This window comes from Eriocheir sinensis, chromosome 12 (assembly GCF_024679095.1).
Source record: "Eriocheir sinensis breed Jianghai 21 chromosome 12, ASM2467909v1, whole genome shotgun sequence".
Lineage (NCBI taxonomy): Eukaryota > Metazoa > Arthropoda > Malacostraca > Decapoda > Varunidae > Eriocheir > Eriocheir sinensis.
The window spans coordinates 17890425-17913980 of record NC_066520.1 but is presented as its reverse complement, the minus strand read 5'-3'; the positions used below and the strand labels follow the sequence as shown (position 1 = coordinate 17913980).

The following is a 23556-nucleotide window of genomic DNA, read 5'->3' as shown; positions in this document are numbered from 1 at the left end:
CATTGAGTAGAAATGTTTAAGAATATGGCTCTCCTATCGCTCTTTCCAGTCTGTTTATTTCATTATATCTTTCTTCTCTTTCCTACTGTCTTTTTCCCTTTATCAGTCTATCAATATGTCTTTCTATCTATCTATTAATCAGTCAATCTATATTTTTCTTTTCCTAGCGTTCTTTCTTTGTTTCCTCTCTTTCATTCTGTATTTTCCTTCCTTTCTTCCATCTATCTATCTAATTTGACTCCTCTGACATTCTCATGCGTTTAGCTAAGGGAAAATGGGTCGGGTCGGGTCGCCTTGCCCTCTCTCATCTTCCTTCCCCGCCAGTCATCGGTTCTAAGGCGCTGGGATGAGGTCGTGTGTGATTGGTCGAGGAAGAAGAGATGGGTTGTCGTGTGCTTTCATCTCATCTCAGGACTGACACGGCAGCTTTTGACGGAGAGCTCCAAGTCACCCCTGACCGTTAGCGAGAGAGAGAGAGAGAGAGAGAGAGAGAGAGACTGGAGGATGTCGTGTTCTTGTATAGTTTCTCTTGTGTCAGATAAAATTGTTGCCGGGAATGACATTAATGCTGCCACAACAAAGACTGAGCTGATGGTTCTCTTATTATCCTCATCAAGACGCTCGACGAGAGGCCGCGTGTGTCTGTTTGTCTGTGTGTCTGTCTTACGTGGCCGAGGGAGAGAGAGAAAAAGAGAGTCTACATTCTATATCCCCCGTCATCACCCCAACCCACAATCATCAACAGCTTATCCTTCCTATCTTCCTTCCTCTCTTCCTCTCTCCTCCACGTCCCCCTCCCTCTCCCTCTCCTGCCTTCTCCTCCACGTTCCCTTCTCTCTCCCTCTATCCGTCTATCCCTACCCTATAACGGGCCTATATCATGCGGCGATTTCATGCCCGTCCCTGCCTTCCTCTACCTGCCCATAAACAGGACACCACGCGACATCTTTCCTACAACTTTCTCCTAATCGTATACATGTAACTCCCTCATGAAACAAACATAAAACTTGTACACCGCAAAAAACTCCTTTCCCTCACTTCGGATACTCGACACATCAATTCTCCCCTTCACCTCGTGGAGAAAACGTGTTAATCTGAGGACTATTCGTTTAACCGGACTTTTGCTCACGATAATAGAGCCTAAATCGCATTCTGTGTCAGGGTGGACTAAGAGGAAGATCAGCGCCTTGTTCCCGTGCATGGAAGGTCGGAAATCCTTGTTCGGTTCAAGGTTTATTGGTATTTACCTTCCCTTATGCTCTTTGTTGCTCAGTTCCTTGGTTGAGGCGTCTTCAGAGCGAGGCGGCGGCGGCGGAGGCAAGAAAGGAATAGTTTTATGGCGCATGTCTCTTTGTCAGCCTCTTTCTTCCTCCTGACCCTCGAGGCAGGACGTGGCCAGGGTGGTGGTTGGTGGCAGTGGCGATGGTGGCGGCGGTGGGGGTAATAGGGGTTGTGGTGTGCGCTGGTTGTGTTGGGTGATTGTGGTGGTTTTGTTCCTTCTTTTACCGGGAGGGCGAGTAGCGCAACGAGAAGGGACTTAATGTGTAGGCCAGCAGGGGAGGTGCTTGGGAGGTGTTGAGATGTCTTTAGGAAGTACATGAGAGAGAAAGAGAAAGAGAATTTTTTTTTCATTTTCATTCATCGTTTTCAGCGTTTTCCTCATCATAAATCATCATTATCACCATATTCATCTTCTTTTTCTTCTTTTCTTCTTTTTCTTCTTTTTTCTTCTTCTTCTTCTTCTTCCTTTGTATATTACACTCTTATTATCATTCATTATACGGGTCATTATTCTAATAATATGTCTTTCTTCTTTCTTTTTTTCTTTCTTTCTCTTTCTTTCTTTCTTTCTTTCTTTCTTTCTTAGTGAATGTGTCATAATATTGCGGTCACACTACTCTCCCACATAACTTACTTGACTCCTCCTCCTCCTCCTCCTCCTCCTCCTCCTCTTCCTCTTCTTCTTCAGCCACACTTCCCAAGCCCGGCCTTGTCCTCTCTCCCTTGCGTCACGGTAATTTACATTCTCTCTCTTTTTCTGTTTGTGTCCGTCTCTCTCTCTCTCTCTCTCTCTCTCTCTCTCTCTCTCTCTCTCTCTCTCTCTCTCTCTCACGCAATACATCTCTTATAATGGCTCTGTCGTGGGGCGTCATCTTCATTGCCTCATAACTTGCGCTTCTTGGACCGTCTTGGATGAGGGACGGTCCGGGTAGGGTTCCTCATCTTACCCCCGGGACGCAAAACGAAATAAACCTTAACCTAATCCCCTGTATTCTGCCCCTCCGCCCTTTGCTAGCCCGAAAGGTCACCGCGAGGCATGTGTACTTCTTTCTTTCGTGAGTATAATAACGTCTGAGAGCCTGTAAGTGTCTCAGCGGCAAGATGCGGCGTGTGTTGTGTTATTTATCTTGGTCCGTCTCCAGCTGGGTGCGTGTATTAAGTCCTGAGGGGTGTCATTAGGGCGTCCTGTTCCTGGGTCGGCCTCCAGCTGCGGGCGGGTCCAGGTGCTGCCGCTATTGTTGCCGAACGTGGGCCGCTGGTGAACGAGGGAGAAAGGCGTGGGCAGAGTAGCGTTAGGTTGTGAGTGACTCGGGTTACTGCGAAGAAAGCAACGGTTATGTGAGAAGTGGGCACTGTAACGGTTAAAGGGTGGCTGAATACGGGTAACGGTGTGAGAAGTAGAGTTGTTATGACTGTTTAGCGTCAAAAAAACACCGAGAATGACGACAGAAGTGGACGGAACGATGGTAAAGACATGCGGGTGATACAATTTAGCTATGATAATATATGGAGTGGGCACTGTAACGGTAAATGGTTAGCTAAATACAGGTTACAGTTGTTATGACTGTTTAGCGTAAAAAAACACCGAGAATGAAGAGAGAAGTGGACGGAACGATGGTAAAGACATGCGGATGATACAATTTAGCTATGATAATATATGGAGTGGGCACTGTAACGGTAAATGGTTAGCTAAATACAGGTTACAGTGTCTGAAGTAGAGTTGTTATGACTGTTTAGCGTCAAAAAAACACCGAGAATGACGACAGAAGTGGACGGAGCGATACTATAGAGGTGGTTGATAGAATTTGGCAGCAGTAATGTTTGAAGTGGGCACTGTAACGGTTAATAAAGTGTGGCTAAATACGGGTTACAATGTGGGAAGTAGAGTTGTTATGACTGTTTAGCGTCAAAAAAACACCGAGAAAGAAGAGAGAAGTGGACGGAGCGATAGTATAGAGGTAGTTGACATAATTTAGTGGCAGTAATGTGTGAAGTGGGCACTGTAACGGTTAAAGGGTGGCTAAATACGGGTTACAGTGTGGGAAGTAGAGTTGTTATGACTGTTTGGTGTAGAAAAAAACACCTTGAATGAAGAGGGAAGTGGACGGAGCGATGGTGAAGAGATTGTTAATACAGAACACCAATGATAGTGGAAGAAGTGGGCATTGTAACAGTAAATGGGAGGTTGGATACAGGTCAGCGTGAGGAAAGTAGAGTTAGTATTAGTGTTTAAAAAGTGGATACATGAGCGAAAAGGAAGGGAAGAGTTGACGAAGATTTAGTAAAGAGCAAGTTGATATAGTTTAGCAATGGGAAAAATACATCAAAGCCATCAGTTAAAAGTAGGTAAAATAAGAATGATGATAAAATGAATGAACGAAAAGTAGATAAAATGAGAAAGATGATAAATGAAGAAACAAAAAAAGACATGAAAAAGGAAAGTTAAAGAAATGAGACAATGGAAGAAATACATCAATGGCATAGTTAAAAGTAGATAAAATAGGAATGATAATAAATAGATAAACAAAAGGATATGAAAAAGTAAATCTCAGACCCACACATATAATATAATTCAGCACCGAGATAAGACAATGGACAAAATATGTAAATCTAACGAGACGGCTTCGGCGGTAAACATGAACTCTTATTGATTACGATGGAGATTAACGAGCGCAATAACTTAGAGGTGATAATGAGCATGATGAACGCGCCGCTGATAACCAGGAGGAAATTATATATCAAAATGGCGACCTTCAAATCTACTTGCAATTAAATCAATATTAACGAGAGGAAGAGAGGAAGAAGGGAGTAAATGAAGAGGAGGAGGAGGAGGAGGAGGAGGAAGACGAAGAAGAAGAAGAAGAAGAAGAAAAAGAATAGGAGGAGGAGGAGGAGGAGGAGTAGGGAGAAGAAGAAAAAGTAGAGTAAAAGATATGAAAAAAAATGAAGTTAAAGAAATGAGACAATGCAAGAAATATATCAAATAAAAGGTAAAGATCGAGGCATTCTTTAAAACTGCGCATGGCCTCAATCCTCATCTCCGTCTCCATCTGAAATAAAACCGCTAACACCAGAGAAAAATAACCCCGGAAAATACAATAGAAGATAAAGATGTGGGCATACGCTATACCTACGCGTGACCTCGGTGCTCATCTCCATCGCCTTCACCTTTAGACGGAAAGAAATACAGAGCTACCACATACATAAGCAGAAGAAGTTGTACTAGTCCTCCATTAGACGCAAATCTGTTCTGATGAAAAAGATTAAACACGAAAAAAAAAAAAAACGTAACAGCAGGAAGGATGTGGACAAGGATAAATGGATAAAAAATGAAGGCAAGACATGGATGAAGGCAAAAATAGAGAACACTTAAGGAGTAATAATAAGACAAAAAATAGGTGATGACAGAAGCAAGCCAAGGTCACCCAACACTTATTACGCCTCACGCAAACAATAGCGACAGACAGACGTGCTAAACAATGACTCAAAAGGAAGGAAATGAGGGGAAAAAATACCATAGATGTGTAGATATGTTAGTCTCTCTCTCTCTCTCTCTCTCTCTCTCTCTCTCTCTCTCTCTCTCTCTCTCTCTCTCTCTCTCTCTCTCTCTCTCTCTCTCTCTCATTACGTTTGTCACATGAGGCGTAAATTTCAACTGCGTCATTACCTCTGTGTGTGTGTGTGTGTGTGTGTGTGTGTGTGTGTGTGTGTGTGTGTGTGTGTTTAAACATCTCTCACCCCTTTTAACCTCTTCTTCCTCCTCCTCTTCCTCCTCCTTCGCTTTTTCTATATTTTCTTTTTCTTCTACTTCTTTTCTGCGTCCTTCTCCTCTTCCTTCTCTTCACTATTTCCCTCCTCCTCCCCCTCCTCCTTCTCCTCCTCCTCTTCATTTTCTCCTTCCTTTCTCTCTCATCTCATGCTGTTTGTCTTCTGCCATCAGCGACGGATGTTTGATTGCGTGTGTGTGTGTGTGTGTGTGTGTGTGTGTGTGTGTGTGTGTGTGTGTTAATGAAGAGAACATCAATAACCATAATCACTGCCACTTCAACAACAGCTTCGATTTGTCTCAGTTTCCCCTAATTAAGTTCGTCTGAGTGTGTGTGTATGTGTGTGAGAGAGAGAGAGAGAGAGAGAGAGAGAGAGAGAGAGAGAGAGATAACAGCACCCTCTAAATCCCTACCAACGAGTGACGTGTACCGTACCTGTCTTATTTGGGGATGGAAAGTACACCACTCACAAAGGGAAGCAACCTCGCCTTGACCTCGCCCGCGCGCACGCACACCCACCCACCTTGGCGAGGATATATTTGGGCGTGGTATGCAGGAGGAGGAGGAGGAGGAGGAGGCTGGAAGAATGGGAGGAGGGCGAAATAGGGGGTATGATTTGGGCCTTGTGGGTGGTCCTGATCTTTCTCTCTCTCTCTCTCTACGTCTCTCTCTCCTCCTCCTCCTCCTCCTCCTCCTCCTCCTCCTTCTCTATCCTTCCTCGATTTCTCTGTTAATTTTTCTTTTCTTCTCTACTTTGTCTTTTTTTAGTCTCTTGTATTATTGCTTTTTTCTTCGTTTCAATGGTTTCTTATTTTTTCTTTTACGGTTTTATCTTGTGTTTATTCTCCTCCTCTTTTCCACGTCTTCTTCTTCTTCTTCTTCTTCTTCTTCTTCTTCTTCTTCGTCTTTTTATCCTGCTTTTTTCTTACTTTTCTTCCCTAGTTTTTTTTATTTTACATTTAGAGGAAAAAAAATAAGGAGAAAAGTAAAAATCTATAGACTCAGTTGTACGTAGAAAGTCCCATATGAAGAGAGAGAGAGAGAGAGAGAGGGAGAGAGAAATCAGACAAACACAGACAGACACAGACGGACACAGATGAATAGACAGACAAATAGACAGACAGACACGTCGCTCAAACCTAACAACAACACCGTCTCAATACACCTTTTGTTAACTCGACCCCCCTCCTCTCCCTCCCTTACCTGGCCCTTCTCACCTGCCTTTCCTTTTTACCTGAATGCACCTGAACGCCCCCCCCCTCCTCCCCCCCCTCCCCCACCCCCCCTTTCACACACCTAACAAAACACACCTGTAGATTCTGAACCCACGTTTGTCTTCCTCTTATTCTAATATCGACGTGTGTGGGGTGGGGGCATGTGTGTGTGTGTGTGTGTGTGTGTGTGTGTGTGTGTGTGGCTTTCTCTCCCTGTGTTTAATGTATCTGCGGATCACGAATGGACATGAGGAGAAGACACGTTTATTTTTCATCATCGTCATCATCATCATCATCATCATCATCATCATCATCGTCATCATTATAATAGTCATCATTACCATCATTTTTTTTTCTTCTCATTTCATAATTTTATTCGTTATATTGCTGAAGGAACACACACACACACACACACACACACATACACACGCAGGGCTGACCGTTACTTTTTATAACCTCTCTCTGCAGTGCCGTATTCATGAGGAAACACACACACACACACACACACACACACACACACACACACACACACACACGTGGATGACTATAAAATAAACATATCAGCGAGAAATCTGTGATGCCATACGAGATAAAGTCGGCCTGAGAGAAATGGAAGAGGAGGAGGAGGAGGAGGAAGAATTTGGGAGGGTGGCAGGTGCGTGGAGGATGTGGCAGGATGTGGTGCTTTTGAGAGAGAGAGAGGAGGAGGAGACGTGTTAAATGGTGTGGAAAATTCTCTCTCTCTCTCTCTCTCTCTCTCTCTCTCTCTCTCTCTCTCTCTCTCTCTCTCTCTCTCTCTCATCCTGCCCTCGCCTTGCTTATGTACTTTTCATTTCCGGCCTTCACACGCTTTCGTTTTTCCTTCCTTGGTGTTTGCACTCTCCTATGGTCCTTCCTTCCTTCCTTCCTTCCTTCCTTTCCTTCGTTCCTTCCATCTTTCGTTCTTTCCTTCCTTTCAATCCTCTCCTCACTTTCTTCCTTCTTTCCGTCCGCCCTTTCTTAATTTATTCCTTCTTTCCATTTTTTTTCCGTCGCTACTTCCTTTCTTTCCTTCTTTCCTTCCTTCCTCCATTCCTTCTTTCCATTTTCTTCCGTCGCTACTTCTTTTCTTTCCTTCTTTCCTTCATTCCTTCCTCTTTGTACACCTGTATCTTATATATATACTTTCTCTCCCCTTTAATTCTCTTATCTCTCTTTGATGATGCTATTTGTACTTCCTCTTTTCGTCTTTTCCTTTCTTTCTTCCTTGCTTCCTTCCTTCCTTCCTTCCTTCCTTCCTTCCTTCTCTGGTCTTTCAGTAACTTGTATTTTCCTCCTCTTAATTTCCTTCCCTTCCTTTTAAGAGGGTGTGGTACTTCCTTCTCTCTTTTTTATCGTCTCTCTCTCTCTCTCTCTCTCTCTCTCTCTCTCTCTCTCTCTCTCTCTCTCTCTCTCTCTCTCTCTCTCTCTCTCTCTCTTTTGTGGCCTTCACCCCTTGGGCTAACACGCAATAATTTTTACGTGCAGTCCTCCCTCCTCCTCCTCCTCCTCCTCCTCCCTCTCTTCCTCCTCTTCCTCCTCCTCCCCTTCCCATTCTCCTCTTCCCATTCTCTCCCTCGCCATAACTTCCCCTCCCTTCTTTTCCTCTTAAACCGCCACGCCCATGCAATCCTCTCTCTCTCTCTCTCTCTCTCTCTCTCTCTCTCTCTCTCTCTCTCTCTCTCTCTCTCTCTCAGCAGATGATGGAACGCAAGCAACGGATACACTTAAGTTCTCCGTTTTCTGTTGATGTCGATGCTCTCGTTTTCTTTTTTACTTTTTTTTTCTTTCTTTACGATGGATTCCTTTCTACGGGCGATTAGGTCCAGCTGCTGTCTTTGTTGTTGTTTTTGTTGTTGTTGTTGTTGTTGTTGTTGTTGTTGTGTTTTTGGTTTTCTTTAGTTTCTCTTTTTGTTTTGTCGATATAGATTATTTTCTTTCTTTTTTTTCTTCCTTTCTTCTTTTCTTTCTTCCCCTCTTTCCTTCCTTTTTTCTCTCTTCTCTGTTCATTATTCTCTTTCATCTTTCTTTCTTTCTTTTTCTTTCTTTCTTTCCTTCCTTCTCTTTCTCTGCTTTTTTTCTCTTCTTTCTGTTCATCATTGTTCATTTTTTTGTTTTTATTTGTTTTTGTTCGTACCAATCGTCATCATTATCATCATCGTATTTCTGTTTCTCACTCTCATCATCATCATCATCATCATCATCATCCTTATCGTCAGCTTCTGTGATATATCGTCTTCCTAATTATGTTCACTGCCTTCTTTTCCTCTTCCTCTTTGTCTCTCATTCTTTTGTTGTCGCGGCTTCTTCTTCTTCTTCTTTTTCTTCTTCTTAACCTTGACACGAAAATTACTCCCTTATTACTGTGACTCCCTTCTGGCTCCTCTCTGGGATAACATTACGATGGCAGAGATGAAATTACTGATTATCTCATCCCTCTCTCTCTCTCTCTCTCTCTCTCTCTCTCTCTCTCTGGTAACCCTCCCTAACGTCCCCTTTCCTTTCTCTCTCTTTCTCCTCCTTCTGCAACCTTGCCTAACGCCCTCTCTCTCTTCCTCTCTCTCTCTCTGGTAGCCCTCCCTAACGTCCCCTCTCCTTTCTCTCTTTCCCCTCCTTCCGTAGCCTTGCCTAACGCTCTCTATTCTTCTCCTGCAGACCTCAAGCGCGCCCTCCGCATGGAGTCGCCAACACCCAGACTGAACGAGACCAACCTGAAGAAGCTGTCGAGGGGCCTCAGGTAAGTGTGTGTGTGTGTGTGTGTGTGTGTGTGTGTGTGTGTGTGTGTGTGTGTGTGGTCTCGCCCTTTTCACGTGGATGTGGCTGTGGTCGTGTAGGCGGAAGGGCAGCGTATTGTATGGTAAAGAGTGGGTTTAGTCATTCCTTTATATTGTGTGACATCCGCCTTAACCTTCATCCCCCTCCCCCTCCTCCCCCTTCTTCTCTTTTTCCTCCCTTCCTCGTGAATTAAAATGTGGGGTAATGCTGGTTTTTATTTTTTTCTTCCTTCATTTCTCCTCATTTTTCTTCCTTCTTTTTCTCCTTTTTTTCTTCCATCTTTTTCTCCTTCTTTTTCTTCCTTCAGTTTCTCCTCCTTTTTCTCTTACTTCTTTTTCTCCTCATTTTTCTTCCCTCTTTTTCTCCTCATTTTTCTTCCCTCTTTTTCTTCTCATTTTTCTTCTCCTCCTTTTCTTCCTTCTTTTTCTCCTCCTTTTTCTTCCTTCTTTTTCTCCTTCTTTTTCTTCCTTCTCTTTCTTCCTCCTTTTTCTTCTTTCTTTTCTCCTCCATTTTCTCTTCCTTCTTTTTCTCCTACTTTTTCTTCCTTTCTGGCAACTACAAAGCAACCCATAAGCTCCTTCCTCCTTTTCCTCTTCTGTGAACTTTAATGTAGGGTAATGCTTTTTTTTATTCTCCTCCTTCTTTTCCTTCCTTTTTCGCCAATACAAACAAAGCCATGACTTCTCTAGTAATACTTTAGTAATAATAATTCCTCCTCCTAAGAATTGGTTTAGCAAAAGAGTGGTGTATGAGTAGTGAGTGCCAATACGATAGAGACATTAGAAAAAAAAAGATAGATAAATTCATGGATGTCATGTTCGGTGGGGTTAGATTCGCTGGAGCTGCCTTGCATAATAGACCTACCGACCTCTTTTAGACTCCTAATGTTTTTATATTCTTCTCTTCCTCGTCTATTAGTTTTCCTCTTCGTAGCTTGTCAGGGTTGAAAGATTAGATTCCACCTTGTATTAAAATCCCCAAGGAGACGCAAGCTTGTATAGAATCTTCAAGGCCTCGTAAACTTCTATAAATACCTCCTTCGAATATTCAGGCCTCAGTCAATGGAGTTCGATCTTATCCCATACAGGTGTTTCCTTGATACCTGTCTGTTGGCAAGTTAGGTGCGTGGGACAAGGTGCGACTTCATAGGGAAACTTGTAAAGCCGACTCGCTTGTATAAACACCTCCTTTTCATATTTAAACTTCAGTCAGTGGAGATCGATCGTATCCTGTACAGGTGTTCACTTCTGTTTGCTAGTTTAAGTGCGTGGGACGAGGCGTAACTCCATAGGGAAACTTGTAAACCCGTCTCGCTTGTATAAACACCTCCTACGAGTATTCAAACTTCTGTCAAGGGAGTTCGATCTTATCCCGTACAGGTGTTCCGTTGATGAGGTGCGGCTTCAGAGGGGGATCTCGTGCACCCGACTCGCTTCCTCTTTCAGCGGCGGCGGTACACACACGCTGACACCGATCCTGTTAATGAATGCCAGGGTAATGAAGGCGCCTTTGTCACTGTCTCCGCTTATCTTCCCCTCTTGTGTTTAATTATAGGTGGCAGGTCCGCCTTGGCAAGAGTCGCTCCGTAGCTGATGAATTAATTTTAAGTCGACGATCTGTCTTTGTCGGCGTCTTTGTTATGGTTGTCGTTGGTATTGTGTGGGTTTTCTTTTCTCTCTCTCTCTCTCTCTCTCTCTCTCTCTCTCTCTCTCTCTCTCTCTCTCTCTCTCTCTCTCTCTCTCTCTCTCTCTCTCTCTCTCTCTCTCTCTCTCCTATTCGTTTGTAATGTTGTTTTTGTTGTTTTTGTTTGTTTAATGTTGAGAAGAGAAGGGAAGAAAAGAGAGAAGAAGAGAAGAGAAGGGAAGAGAAGGGAAAGGAAAATAACAGAGAAAAAGAGAGAAGAGAAGAGAAAAGAAAAGAGGAGAAAAGAGAGAGGAGGGAAGAGCAGAGAAAGTATCTATATATGTGTATGTATGTACGTGCGTGTGTGTGAACGTCTGTATCTGTCTGTCTTCCAGTGTGCATTTATGTCTATCTGTTTGCTGTCTGTCTGTCTCCGTCGATCCAGGTGTCTTTCTGTTTGTACCCACCTCTGTGTCTGTCTGTCCGTGTCTGTTGCTCCGTTTTCTCCTATCTCAACACTGCCCCTTCCCCGTCACTCCTCCAAACACCGCGTGACCCGCAGGTGTGTCGGTAATCAATCTCAGGTGAGTGTTACCGAGTGTTACCTTTCCTGCGCTCCTCCTCGCTAAGATGAGTGGGTTGAGGTTAAGTTTTCGTAAGCTTTCTTTTAATTTTTTTTTATTTTCCGTATTTTTTTTCTTGGTGTTGTTGTTGTTTATGATGCTGTTTTGGTGGTGTTCTGGGTTGAGTTTTAATAGTTCCCCCTACGTTTTCCTTTCTTTTTTTTCTTTCTTTTTTCTTCCTTTTTTTCCTGTTGTAGTTTTTGTTGTTGTTGTTGTTTTCTTGTTCTAGTTCTTCTTGTTCTTCTTCTTCCTCTTGTTTTTCCTTTTGTTCTTGTTTTCCTTGTTCTCGTTCTTGTTCTTCTTGTTCTTTTTCTTCTTTTTCTTCTTATATTTGTGTTCTTAATCCTGTTCTTCCTTCTTTCATAAACACACACACACACACACACACACACAGAGAGAGAGAGAGAGAGAGAGAGAGAGAGAGAGAGAGAGAGAGAGAAAAACCTTACTACAAAACCACACCCCACCACCAGGCTTTCCCATCTCCTCTTATTAAATAATTAGACATATAATTCACGCCCTTTCTTCCTTTCGCCTTCTGCTGTCTTCTTCTGCATCTCATCACACTCCTACCCTCAGGCCTTCTTTTCTCCTCCCTCTAACCTACCCCCCCCCCCAGCTCCTCCTCCTCCTCCGCCTCGGGCAATGGGCTTTCTCGCCTAACCACCGGACTCCCCTGGTAAGCAAAAAAAAAAAAAAAAAAAAAGCTTGAGGCGCCAACGAAAATGAAGAGAGGGAAGAGGAACTGAGAGAGAGAGAGAGAGAGAGAGAGAGAGAGAGAGAGAGAGAGTGATAAAAACTCGATTCTGAGCATCCCTTGGGTTGACTCTCTCTCTCTCTCTCTCTCTCTCTCTCTCTCTCTCTCTCTCTCTCTATTTTGCATTTATTCACTCTACATCGTTTTTATCAGTCTCTATTTATCCTCCTCTTTCCATAACCTACTTTTCCTACTCTCCCCCTCCTCCTCCTCCTCCTCCTCCTCCTCCTCCTCCTCCTCCTCCTCTTCCCATAACTCTTCCCATAACTCTTCCTCACCTGGAGTAGTAATAAAGGTGTCGTAAGGGCTAACACCTGGACCTCCTTTTCACCTATAGTCATAAACCTCTTTTTTCGAAGGTCTTTATGCACTAAAAAAATATTATACCGTGTGTGTGTGTGTGTGTGTGTGTGTGTGTGTGTGTGTGAGCAGTAAGCAGCTGCAGTACATTCATCGTGTCACATTCCATCATATCCTACCTTGGGGCCACATCTTCTTTCTTCCTCCTCTTCCTCCTCCTCCTCTTCGTCCTCGTCCTCGTTCCCACCTTTTTCCTCCTCCTCCTCCTTCTCGCCTCATCATCCCACGGACCTCAGCTTCCTCCTTCCGTCCTTCTGTCTTCTTGCACTCTGAGGAACCCAACGCAGGATGCCGGAGAGGGAGCGGTCATGAGCCCCGCCCCCTTCGCTAACCCTGAAGCCAAAGTGTCCGTCTCGCCTTCCCCGTCGTGATCCTGTGTGTGTGTGTGTGTGTGTGTGTGTGTCGGGTTGCAGAGGTGGAAAAGCGAGTAGAGGAGCTAAGAGAGAAAGGGAGGGGAGTGGTTATTTGTGAAAGGAGACGAGGAAAGGAGAGTAGACGAAAGGAGACGGAATATAGGAAGTAGAGGAGAAAGGACTGGTTGTGATGTAAAGAGAGTAAAAGAGATTGACGCTAGGAATTAAAAGGTAGAAGAGAACTGCGAAAGGAAGATAGAGAGAGAAGGGAAGACGAAAGAAAACGGAAGATAGGAAGTAGAAGAGAAATAAAATGTGTGTGATGTAAAGAAAGGAAAAGATATTCAACGTTAGAGTTCGAAAGATACAAACGTACTGCGAGGGGGGGCTTTTATATATGAGTGTGTGTGTCAGTTTGTGTGTGTGTGTGTGTGTGTGTCTGTGGGGGTGGGTGGGGGTGGGTGTGGGGTTTTGTGTGTGTGTGTGTGTGTGTGTGTGTGTGTGTGTGTGTGTGGGTGTGTGTCCGTTAGTGGTGTGTCGGAAATACGTGCGTTAATATGCGTCGTGGAGGGCTAATGACTAATTATCCTGCCAGGCCTCTGCAGCGTTCGTGTCAGGGAATAATTAATCACTCGAGGGCGGCGCGTGGCGGAGTGGATGAGACGTCGCCGGCCCAGAATGGAAGTAGAGGTGTCAGGGGTTCGATCTCTCCCCCCCTCCGACTCCACCCCCCCCCCCCCCACACACACACACTCCTCTTCACTACCACACTTGAGAGGCCCTAAATCAGCCTCCCACACACTCTTCACATCGCCAAGCACGTCTTCGGCTGCATATAATTAACATCTTCGTGGTTGCATTATTGCGTTGTGCTTCTGGACGCGTATATAAGACAGTGAAGGGATTGAATGATGAGTAAGGGATTGAATAAATGAATGATGAATAATGACCACTTAGTAATGAATAACGTATGATGACTAAGGGATTGAATGATGAGTAAATAGCGGGGAAAAGAATAAGTATGTGAATAAGTAAGTTCAGGGTGATAGTACAAGATAGAGCTGTTAGTAAGATAGAGCAGAATAACAGATACATTTTTTTTTTACAGTAGAGGCAGTTCAAGGGCGTAAAAAAAAAAATAATGAAAAAAAAAAAAAAGCCCGCTACTTACTGCTCCTGAATAGAGTAGAGAGGAGAGTACACAGAGCTTATACATGTCCAGCCACGGTAAGATACAGGGCTTAGTGCTGTTCCCTGATCTCTGTGTATGTGAAGTTCGAAAAAAAAGACCCACAATAGCAATCACATAATGGGAAAACAAACAGAAAATCAGAAGAATCGAACTGACGTAACTACAAAAAACAACAGATGCCGAAATGAAGTCAGATAACCCGTTTTTATGTTTATACGGCTCATTCCAGGGTTCCTTTGTGGTTTAATTCTTGGTTTGAGTACTAATGCAATGCTGTCAGTGGATTATCGAACGTACCCAAATATAATGAGTGATGCTGAGAGAGAGAGAGAGAGAGAGAGAGAGAGAGAGAGAGAGAGAGAGAGAGAGAGAGAGAGAGAGAGAGAGAGAATCATCATTGTTGTTGTTGTTGTTATTGTTGTTGTTGTTGTTGTTATTGTTGTTGTACTCAGAGGTGAAGAGAAGCTATTTCCATAATTTTCCTTTTTTATATCTTTTCTACTTTTCCTTCCTTTCTTCTTACCCTTCAGTTTTTTTTTATTTCTCTTTTTTTTCTTCCTCCCTTACTTCCTTTCTTTATTTCTTTCTCCTTTTATTCTTCCTTTCTACTTTCGTTCCTTCATCCTCCCTTGATTTCTTCTCTCTGCTTTTTTTTCTTTTTTCTTCCATCCTTCCTTGCTCTCTTCCTTCCTTCCTCTCACCCTTATTTTTTTTCCTTTTTTCTTCCGTCCTCTCTTCCTTCCTTCTTGCTTTTCTTTCTCTTACACTTCATTTTCATTTTTCTTCCTTCCATCCATCCATCCATCCATCCATCTTTCGTTCCTTGTCTCACCACCTTTTCAATCCATCCTATTCCCATCCTTCTGTCACTCCCTTCCTCTCATCCTACCTCGGCCATTCATCTATCCACACAAACCATCTGTTCGCTGTTTCCGTTTGTAGTTAATAGGGGTGGAGTGGCATGATGGCAGGGTGGAGCGAAGCAAAAATGATGATCTCTCTCCTGCTCCACCTATCCACCTCCCCGTTCATTCATCCCTCCACTCATTACTATTGTTTTGTTTACTGTTTCTGTTCACTGTTGTTTCTGTTTGTTGTTTTTGTTAGTGTGGAGTGATGTAATAATGGTTCTCTTCCTTGTTATATCTATCATAATTTTTTCCTTCTTTCTTTCATCTTTACATTTATTGGTCTTTCAACTTGCCTTCCTTTCTTTCCTCTCTATATCTTCAGTCCTTACTTCCTTCTTTCCTCTTCTATTCTTATTTGTTTTTCCATTCATTCATATATTAGTCTTTCAATCTGCCTTTCTTTCTTTCTTTATTTCCTTTCTGCCTTTCTTCTCACCTCACTGTCTCTTTTTTCTTTCATATGCGTCCTTCAACCTTCCTTCCTTTCTTCATTATTTCCTTCCTCTTTTTTCCTTATATTGCTTTCCTTATTTCCTTTTCCTATTCACCTTCACAGTCTCTTCTCCCTTTCCATGTACGTCTTTCAACCTTCCTTTCTCCCTCTTCCTTCGTTTTTTCTTTCCTTTCTCTTTTTTCTCTATATTCCTTTCCTTATTTCATTTCTTCCTCCTCCCCTCACATGCCCTTCTTCCTTTCCACGTCCTCCTTTCAACCTTCCTTCCTTCCTATCCTTCCTTCCTTCCTCCTTTCCTGTCGCCTTCTTCACCACTCAATTTCTTTTCCTTCCTTCCTTCATGTCCCCTCCCTCCCACTGCACCTATTACTCTTCCTCCTCCTCCTCCTCCTCCTTCTCTTCCTCCTCTTCCTCCTTTCAAGTTTTCGATGCTAACGTTTCACAATTCCCTCCTTTCTATTCCCCTCCCATGCGTGTTTTTCCAATGTAGCTCCTCTTTTTTTTTTTTTTTTTTTGTCTTCCCTTCAGCCTCACCACAATTATTAGTACACCACCACCCACTCCACCTCCTCTTCCTCCTCCTCCTCCTCCTCCTCCTCCTCCGGCAATATACCATCGCTAACCACAGTAACATCCAGTCATTAACACCACTAATCACCACCTCTTCTTCCTCCTCCTCCTCCTCCTCCTCCTCTTCCTCTTCTTTCCTCCTCCTCCTCCTCCTCCTCTTCCTCTTCTTTCCTCCTCCTCCTCCTCCTCCTTATCATTACCACCATCACAGTTATATATATTTTTTCATTTTAATTCTCCAATTTTCTTTTATTTTTCTTTGTTTTTTTCATGATTTTTTTTCTTCTTTCTTTTTCTTTCCTTTTCTTTTTCTTGGTCTTTCTTTTCTCTTTTTTATTTATTTCTTTTCTTTTTCTTTCTTTTTTCGTCTTTTTTCCTTATTTACATTCCTTTTTCTTTCCATTTTCTTTCTCTCCTTTCATATTTTTTTTTGTACAGTGTGACGTAAACATGAACCTTTATCACCGTATTGTGTTTGGACTGACTGAAAAAAAAATAAAGAAAAAACATACGGGTGACTGGAGACCTTTCCCCCCCCCCATCCCCCCTTCCCTCCCGCCCCTCCCTAATCACGTGACCCAAAACTGTGTGTGTGTGTGTGTATATATATGTCTTTTTTTTTCCTGATTCTGACCTTCCTAATTTTTTTGTTTTTTTCCTCTGTGTTCTATTTCTTTGTTTTCTTTCTCTTTCCGTGTGTGTTTAGGGGAGGTATAGGTGAAGGTGTGTGTGTGTGTGTGTGTCCATTGTGTATACGTAGCGGTTCTTTACACTTAAAAGGGAGAGAGTGTAGGAGGCTGAGAGAGAGAGAGAGAGAGAGAGAGAGAGAGAGAGAGAGAGAGAGAGAGAGTAGTGTGGTCATTCATGCCTATCTAATTAATACAAATTGCTCAGTTATCCTTTATATATTGGCGGCTCGTTTTCTTTACACGTATATATATTAATTTATTCATAATCATCCACTTTTATCATGTATTTGTATTTTTTTCTTTTGCTTGATATATTTTTTTCTCTGTCTCCCATTTTCGTTTTAACCATTTTCATCTCTAATATATTTTCCATCTCCTCCTTCTACATCTTTTTGCACATTCTTTCCTGCAACATCTTTCCTATTTTCATCCACGTTCTTCTCTTCCTCCTTCTCCTTTCATCGTTTTTATTCAACCTCTTCGTTTCCTCTTTCTATTTTCCTCCTTACATGTTATACTGTCAATATCTTCCTTTCCTTTTCTGTTTTTATTTTAACATGTGGACTAACGGTATTTTGTGATCTCTTTCTCGCCCCTTGTCGCTCCGGGCCCATATTCTCGAATCATTTCGTGGCTAACACACCCAAATTTGATAAGGCTTTCATAGAGGTTGTGGTGAGTGTAGTTATGGAGGTTGTGGTGTGTATTTCCATGGTAGGTAGTGTTTTGAGCCTAGTGATACTTCTGCACCGTCAATGTGAAGAAAACTCATGAGAACGCTACTTATTTTCTTTATGGCTTTAAGAAATGGTTGTTGTGGGAGTCGACTGCGTCCAAGAATTCGGGTCCTGGGTCTCAATCTTTTCTTCTTCCTCTTCTTTTTCTTCCTCTTCTTCTTCATCATCATCTTCTTCTTCTTCTTCTTCTTCTTTTTCTTTTTCTTTTTCTTTTTTCATTTTCTTCTTCATCTTCTTCTTTTTCTTCTTCTTTTTCTTCTACTTCTTCTTTTTTTTCTTCTTCTTCATCTTCATCTTGTTTCTCTTCCTCTTCCTCTTCCTCTTCCTCTTCTTCTTTTTCTTCTTCTTCCTTTCTTCTTCTATTACGGGCACTGACCAAGGCGTGTGTTGTCTTTCAGATCCTCGAAGAAGAGCCTCCACTCGGTCCATTCAGCCCTCGAGACCAGCAGTGTTCCAGATGGTCACCTCGGCGGCCGCTCCGTGTCTTTGGTAAGTGTTGTTTTGTTATCTGATCGTTGTGGCGTGTATGTGGGCTGGAGGGGGGGGGGGGGGCATGTGGGTGAGGGCGTGTGCGTGTGTGTGTGTGTATGTATGGTAAGTAGGTAGGTAAGAGCGAAGCCGGGAGGAAAAAGAAGGAAAACATTGAAGAAAGTTAAATGTGATGGAGAGTAAAAAAGAACATTGATAGAGAAGAGGAACGTAAAAGGAACGGAATGGAAGGAAAGACGAGAGTGGAAAATGATAAAAAAGAACACAAATAAAAGGAATAGACAAAGAAACAAATAAAAAAACGGGACTGGAAGAAAAGTAAGCAAAAAAAACAAAACACGAACAAGAAAACTAAAGAAAAATAAGAAGAATAAAACGAAATCAGAGGAAGTGAAGTAAAAATCAAAAAGGAAGTAAAAACAGAACCCAGCTCAGCCACAACACGTCGACGTAGTAAAATATCGTAACCGCTTCATTCCTTCGGGTGTAACATTGCGTGCCAAGAATGCGTTAAAAGTGTGTGTGGGGGAGAAGGAGTGGGGAAGTAGTAGAGTGTGTGTGTGTGTGTGTGTGTGTGTGTGTGTTGTGGTATAGGAGAGATTTAAAGGCCCAAGAAGATTAATGAGCCAATCAACACGAACGAGAGGATCATGAATTTGGAAACGAATAGTGGAGGTTAGTTATAGGGAGGTTAGTTAAAGGGAGGTTAGTTAAAGGAGGTAAGTTTATAGGAGGTTAGTTAAAGGGAGGTTAGTTAAAAGGAGGTTAGTTAAAGGGAGATTAGTTAAAGGGAGGTTAGTTAAAGGGAGGTAAGTCAAAGAGAGGTTAGATAAAGGGAGCTTAGTTAAGGAGGGGATCGTGAATTTGGAAGTGAATAATGGAGAATAGATAATGTGTAGAGGTTAGTTAAAGGGAAGTTATTAAAGGATGATTTTGAAGGTTAGTTAGGTAATGTGTTAATATCGAAAACTGAATAAAGATTGCTGTTTCGACTGGTAATAGGGGAGCTAAAGTGGAGGGGGAGGGGGAACAGAGGATTAATGTGAAGATTAGAGTGACATCATCTTCGAGAGGTGGATCATAAATTTGGTAATGAATAGTAGAGGTTAGTTAGTGAATGTATTAATGTTTAGGATTGTATAAAGATTGCTGTTTGGACCAGTTAAAAGTGGACTAAGGGAGGAAAGGGGGAGAGGGAAAGAAGGATTAGTGTGAAGATTAACCCGGTAGCTGCAGGGATCATGTTTCTTAATTAAAAGCCCCTCTGAGCGAATTAATGAGAAAAAATCATCACTTACACAAAACATTTCATAATATATATCAACGCATTTGTGATCAGCTTATGCATCATCTATTTTGGGGGGTCTTTTTCATGACAAAAATTGGGCCCGTCGCTGCTACACGTTAAACCCATAAATTTGGCCCGTCGCTGCTACCGGGTTAATGAGACAGTCAACTTCAAAGGGAGATAATCGTGCTTGTGGAAACGAATCTGGAGGTTAGTAAGTGAATGTATTAATGTTGAAGACTGGATAAAGAGATTGCTGTTTCGACTAGTAACAAGGGGACTGAGGGGGGAAAGGGAGAGGGAAGGGAAGATTGAAAGGGGTCGTGAATATAGAAATGAAGAGTTGGACTTAGTTGCTGTCAGTAAATGTTGAAGACTGACTAAAAAGATTGATGTGTGGATTGGTAAGACTCGTTATAGGGGGGACTGAAGGGGTGAGGAGGGAGGAGGGGGGGAGGTCTTTTTACAAGGGTGTTAAACGGAAGGGCAGAAGTTGGCGTGAAGTGTTGCCAAGTGCGTGGGAAAGGTGCATCGAGCGGCCGAGATGTGGTAACGGTGCTCTGATTAAGACGTGATGATGGACGTGTGTGTGTGTGTGTGTGTGTGTGTGTGTGTGTGTGTGTGTGTGTGTGTGTGTTTACAGGTGTGTGGGTCAGCTAGCTCAGGTGTGAAGAGCAACAGGTGACGGGCATTTGGACACAAGTCTGATAATTCTTTCTTTTAATCTTAACCTTGAAAAAATAACCCAAAAAGCACATCGGGTACATACATACATACATACATACATACATACATACATACATACATCTCTTACGACACAAAATAAAAAGACATGACTGGAGAAACGGAGGAGAGAGAGAGAGAGAGAGAGAGAGAGAGAGAGAGAGAGAGAGAGAGAGAGAAGAAAAAAAACGAGTGCGGAATGGTGTAATGGAAATTATTGTTGTTGATGTTGTTGCTGTTGTTGTTGTTGTTGTTTTAAGATAATTCTACGGGGTCACATTACCACACTTCACCCTCTCACATAATTCACTTTTTCTTTTTCGATTTTAACTTAATTTTCTGAAAGTTTGGGAATATTCTAACTAGTAGCACTCTTAAATATTTCTCGGGTAAATATTTAAACACGAAAGATCAGGCGCCACCAGTGTTTATTATTATTATTTCATAGAATCTTTAGCATTACTTCTACTCTTTACCCACACACTCTCTCTTTCTCTCTGAACAAACTGGAAAAGATCAGTCAGCCCAGCAAAGGTATTAATTAAAGCCTCCAATTGTACTTTTATCTTCAAGGCGAGACAATGAGGCTTTCACTATTACTTCTGACCTTTTGCGGGGAAGCGTAGTCTTGCTGTTTCATGCGCCGCGTTTCATTAGGACGGCGTGAAGGGAATCGTTGAAAGAAGCAGAGAATAGCATGAAACGTGTGAGAAAAGGAAGAAAATATGTAGTACTAATTGAAAAAAGGTGTTTGAGAGAAAGAAAGAAAGAAAGAAAGAAAGAAAGACAAATGAAAAGAGAGAAAGAAAATAATGTACTAATTAAAAAAAGGTGTTTGAGAGAGAGAAAGAGAGAAAGAAAGAAAGAAAGAAAGAAAGAAAGAGAGAAAGAAAGAAAGAAAGAAAGAGAAAGAAAAAGAGAGAGGATGTCTGAGAGAGAGAGAGAGAGAGAGAGAGAGAGAGAGAGAGAGAGAGAACAAACACACAAAAAAACTTATTCAATTAAATACAAACAATACAGACAGACAAAAAAAAAAGAAAGAAAGAAAAATAGACGTGACATTTAATAATTTTTTTCCCTTTTCTCATTTCTTTTATTCTATTACTTCATTTTGTTTACTGGGATTATTGTCAGATTTCTTTATTCTTTTTTTTTTCTTTTTCTTTTTTGTTGCTTCCAAAGTCACGTTCTCATCTGCAACCTTCGCATTCTTTGTATTATTATACCTCTCCGTTTATCATTATATTCTCTTCTGTTCTGTCTATCTTCCCATTCTTTTTTTTATCTCGATTTCTCCTTATTCTTTTTTTATTCTTTTTATTGTCTCTTTCCTTTTCAATGTTTTCTTCCCTTTGTTAACACGTACTTGCTTTGTGTTTAATGCAGTTGATGTTGTCTGTCTGTCTGTCTGTCTGTCTCTTTCTCTCTCTCTATCTATATTTTTCTTTCTATCTGATTCCTTTTCTTCTCCTTCCTTCCATGTCTTCCTTTATTTTGACCTTGTTTTCTTCCATTTACCTAACTTAACGTACCTCTATCTCTCTCTTTCTCTCTCACTATCTCTCGCTCTCCCTCTCTCGCTCTCTCTCTCTCCCCATCCTCATCCACATCATTTATCAACCGACTCCTCCCATCCTCTTTCTCTCATCGTCCCTCACTTCCTTCTTATATTATGCCCTTCATCCACTTCCTCTCATCAATCTCTCTCTCCCTCCACCCCACCCCCCTTATTCCCTCCCTCCCTTCCTCTCGTCTCTCTCTAATAGTACCGTAATGACTCCCTAAATTAGAACATTGTACCTCACCTGTCTGTTCTAATAAGGGAGAAATACCTGGAAGAAGAAAGAGAGAGGGAGGAAGGGAGGGAGGGAGGGAGGGTATGTTAAGTTAAATGGAAGGAAACTTAATTACGAAAGAAGGGAAAATATAAGAAGAAGGGATAAGAAGGGAAAACATGATAACAAAAGAAGGGAAAGAAAGGGAAAGGAAGAAGGGGAAAGAAGGGAAAATAAGGAAGGAAGGAGGAGAATAAGGAATGAGAGAGAGAGAGAGAGAGAGAGAGAGAGAGAGAGAGAGAGAGAGAGAGAGAGAGAGAGAGAGAGAGATTAATTTGCTAGCTTACGGGACCCGCCCACCTCCTATAAGTGTGCGAATGAACGGCCCGTGTACACAGACAGACAGACAGACAAACATGCAGAGAGATAAACCAACAGACCGTTACAAGCCAAGAAAACAGACTGATATAAAAGTAAACCTCTCAGAGAATCGATAAACAGAAAGAAGATCCGGAACAGACATATTGGAGAGGAATTTTGCAACTCTGATTAAAATGCAAAGAAAACACTCGATATTATATAAGTGATGATCTGGAGTGAAGAGGAAACATAAGAGAAGGAAAACGAGAGCTATGACGAGAGGGAAAAGGAGGAAGAGAAGGAGGAGGAGAAAGGAAAGGAAAAGAAAGAGAAGATGAATGTAAAAGAAAGTATAGAGTTGAATCAGACATTTTCCAACAGCTAAAAAACAAAAGACAATCGAAAGAAGAATAAGAAACCAAGAGCTATGGCGAGAGGGAAAATGAGGAAGAGAAGGAGAAGGAGAAAGGAAAGGAAAAGAAAGAGAAAATGAATGTAAAAGAAAGTATAGAGTTGAATCAGATATGTCTCAATAGCCAAAAAACAAAAGACAATCGAAAGAAGAATAAGAAACCAAGAGCTATGACGAAAAGGAAAATGAGATGAATCAGACATTTTCCAACAGCCAAAAAACAAAAGACAATCGAAAGACGAATAAGAAACCAATAGCTATGACGAAAAGGAAAATGAGGAAGAGGAGGAGGAGAAAGGAAAGAAAAAGTAAAAGAAGATAAATGTAAAAGAAGAGAAAGTATGGGGTTTTCAGCGGCCAAAAAACAAAAGAAAATCGAAATAAGAGAAAGAAAACGAGAGATATGACGACGAAAGGGAGAAAGAGGAAGAGAAAGAGAAGGAGGGAGGAAAGAAAAAGAAAGAGAAGATGAAAGAAAAAAAAGAAGAGAAAGTATGGAGTTTTTCAGCAGCCAAAAAAACAAAAGAAAATCAAAGTAAGAGAAAGAAAACGAGTGATTTGACGAAAGGGAAAATGAGGAAGAGAAGGAGGAGAAGGGAAATTAAAAGAAAGAGAAGATGAATGTAAACGAACAGAAAGAATGGGGTGTTTCAGCAGCCAAGAAAACAAAAGAGAATCGAAATAAGAGAAAGAAAACGAGAGATATGACGAAAGGGGAATGAGGAAGAGAAAGAGGAGAAAGGAAAGAAAAAGAAAGAGAAGACGAAAGAAAAAGAAAAAAAATAAGGAGTTGAATCAGACCCCAACGGTTCGCATTTTTCAACAGCAATAAAACAAAAGAGAATCGAAATGAAGGAAAGACGAAAAGGAAAAGAAGGAGGAGGAGGAGAAAGGAAAGAAAAAGAAAGAGAAGATTAAAGAAAAAGAAGAAGTAAGGAGTTGAATCAGACCCCAATGATACGCATTTTTAACAGCAATAAAACAAAAGAGAATCTAAATTAGGGAAAGACGAAAAGGAAGAGGAGGAAGAGAAGGATTAGTAGGAAAAAGAAAAGAATAAGTAAGAGAAAGTGAATGAAAAACAAGATAAAATGTGAGGTTGAATCAGACTCCAACGATACGCAATTTCCAACAGCAACAACAACAACAAAAAAAAAAAGCAGAAGAATCCAACCCCATTTATCC

The 23556-nt window shown here is 41.8% G+C and overlaps 1 protein-coding gene across 2 annotated transcripts in view; it reads left to right on the top strand.

The window, feature by feature from the left end:
• LOC126997519 (uncharacterized) overlaps positions 1–23556 on the top strand; it is a 126993-nt gene that overhangs the window by 43492 nt on the left and 59945 nt on the right. For both annotated transcript variants that reach the window (XM_050858659.1, XM_050858658.1), the window contains exons 2-3: positions 8936–9017; positions 17723–17813. In XM_050858659.1, the coding sequence (XP_050714616.1) occupies positions 8936–9017; positions 17723–17813 (173 nt within the window). The remainder of the gene's footprint in view (positions 1–8935; positions 9018–17722; positions 17814–23556) is intronic.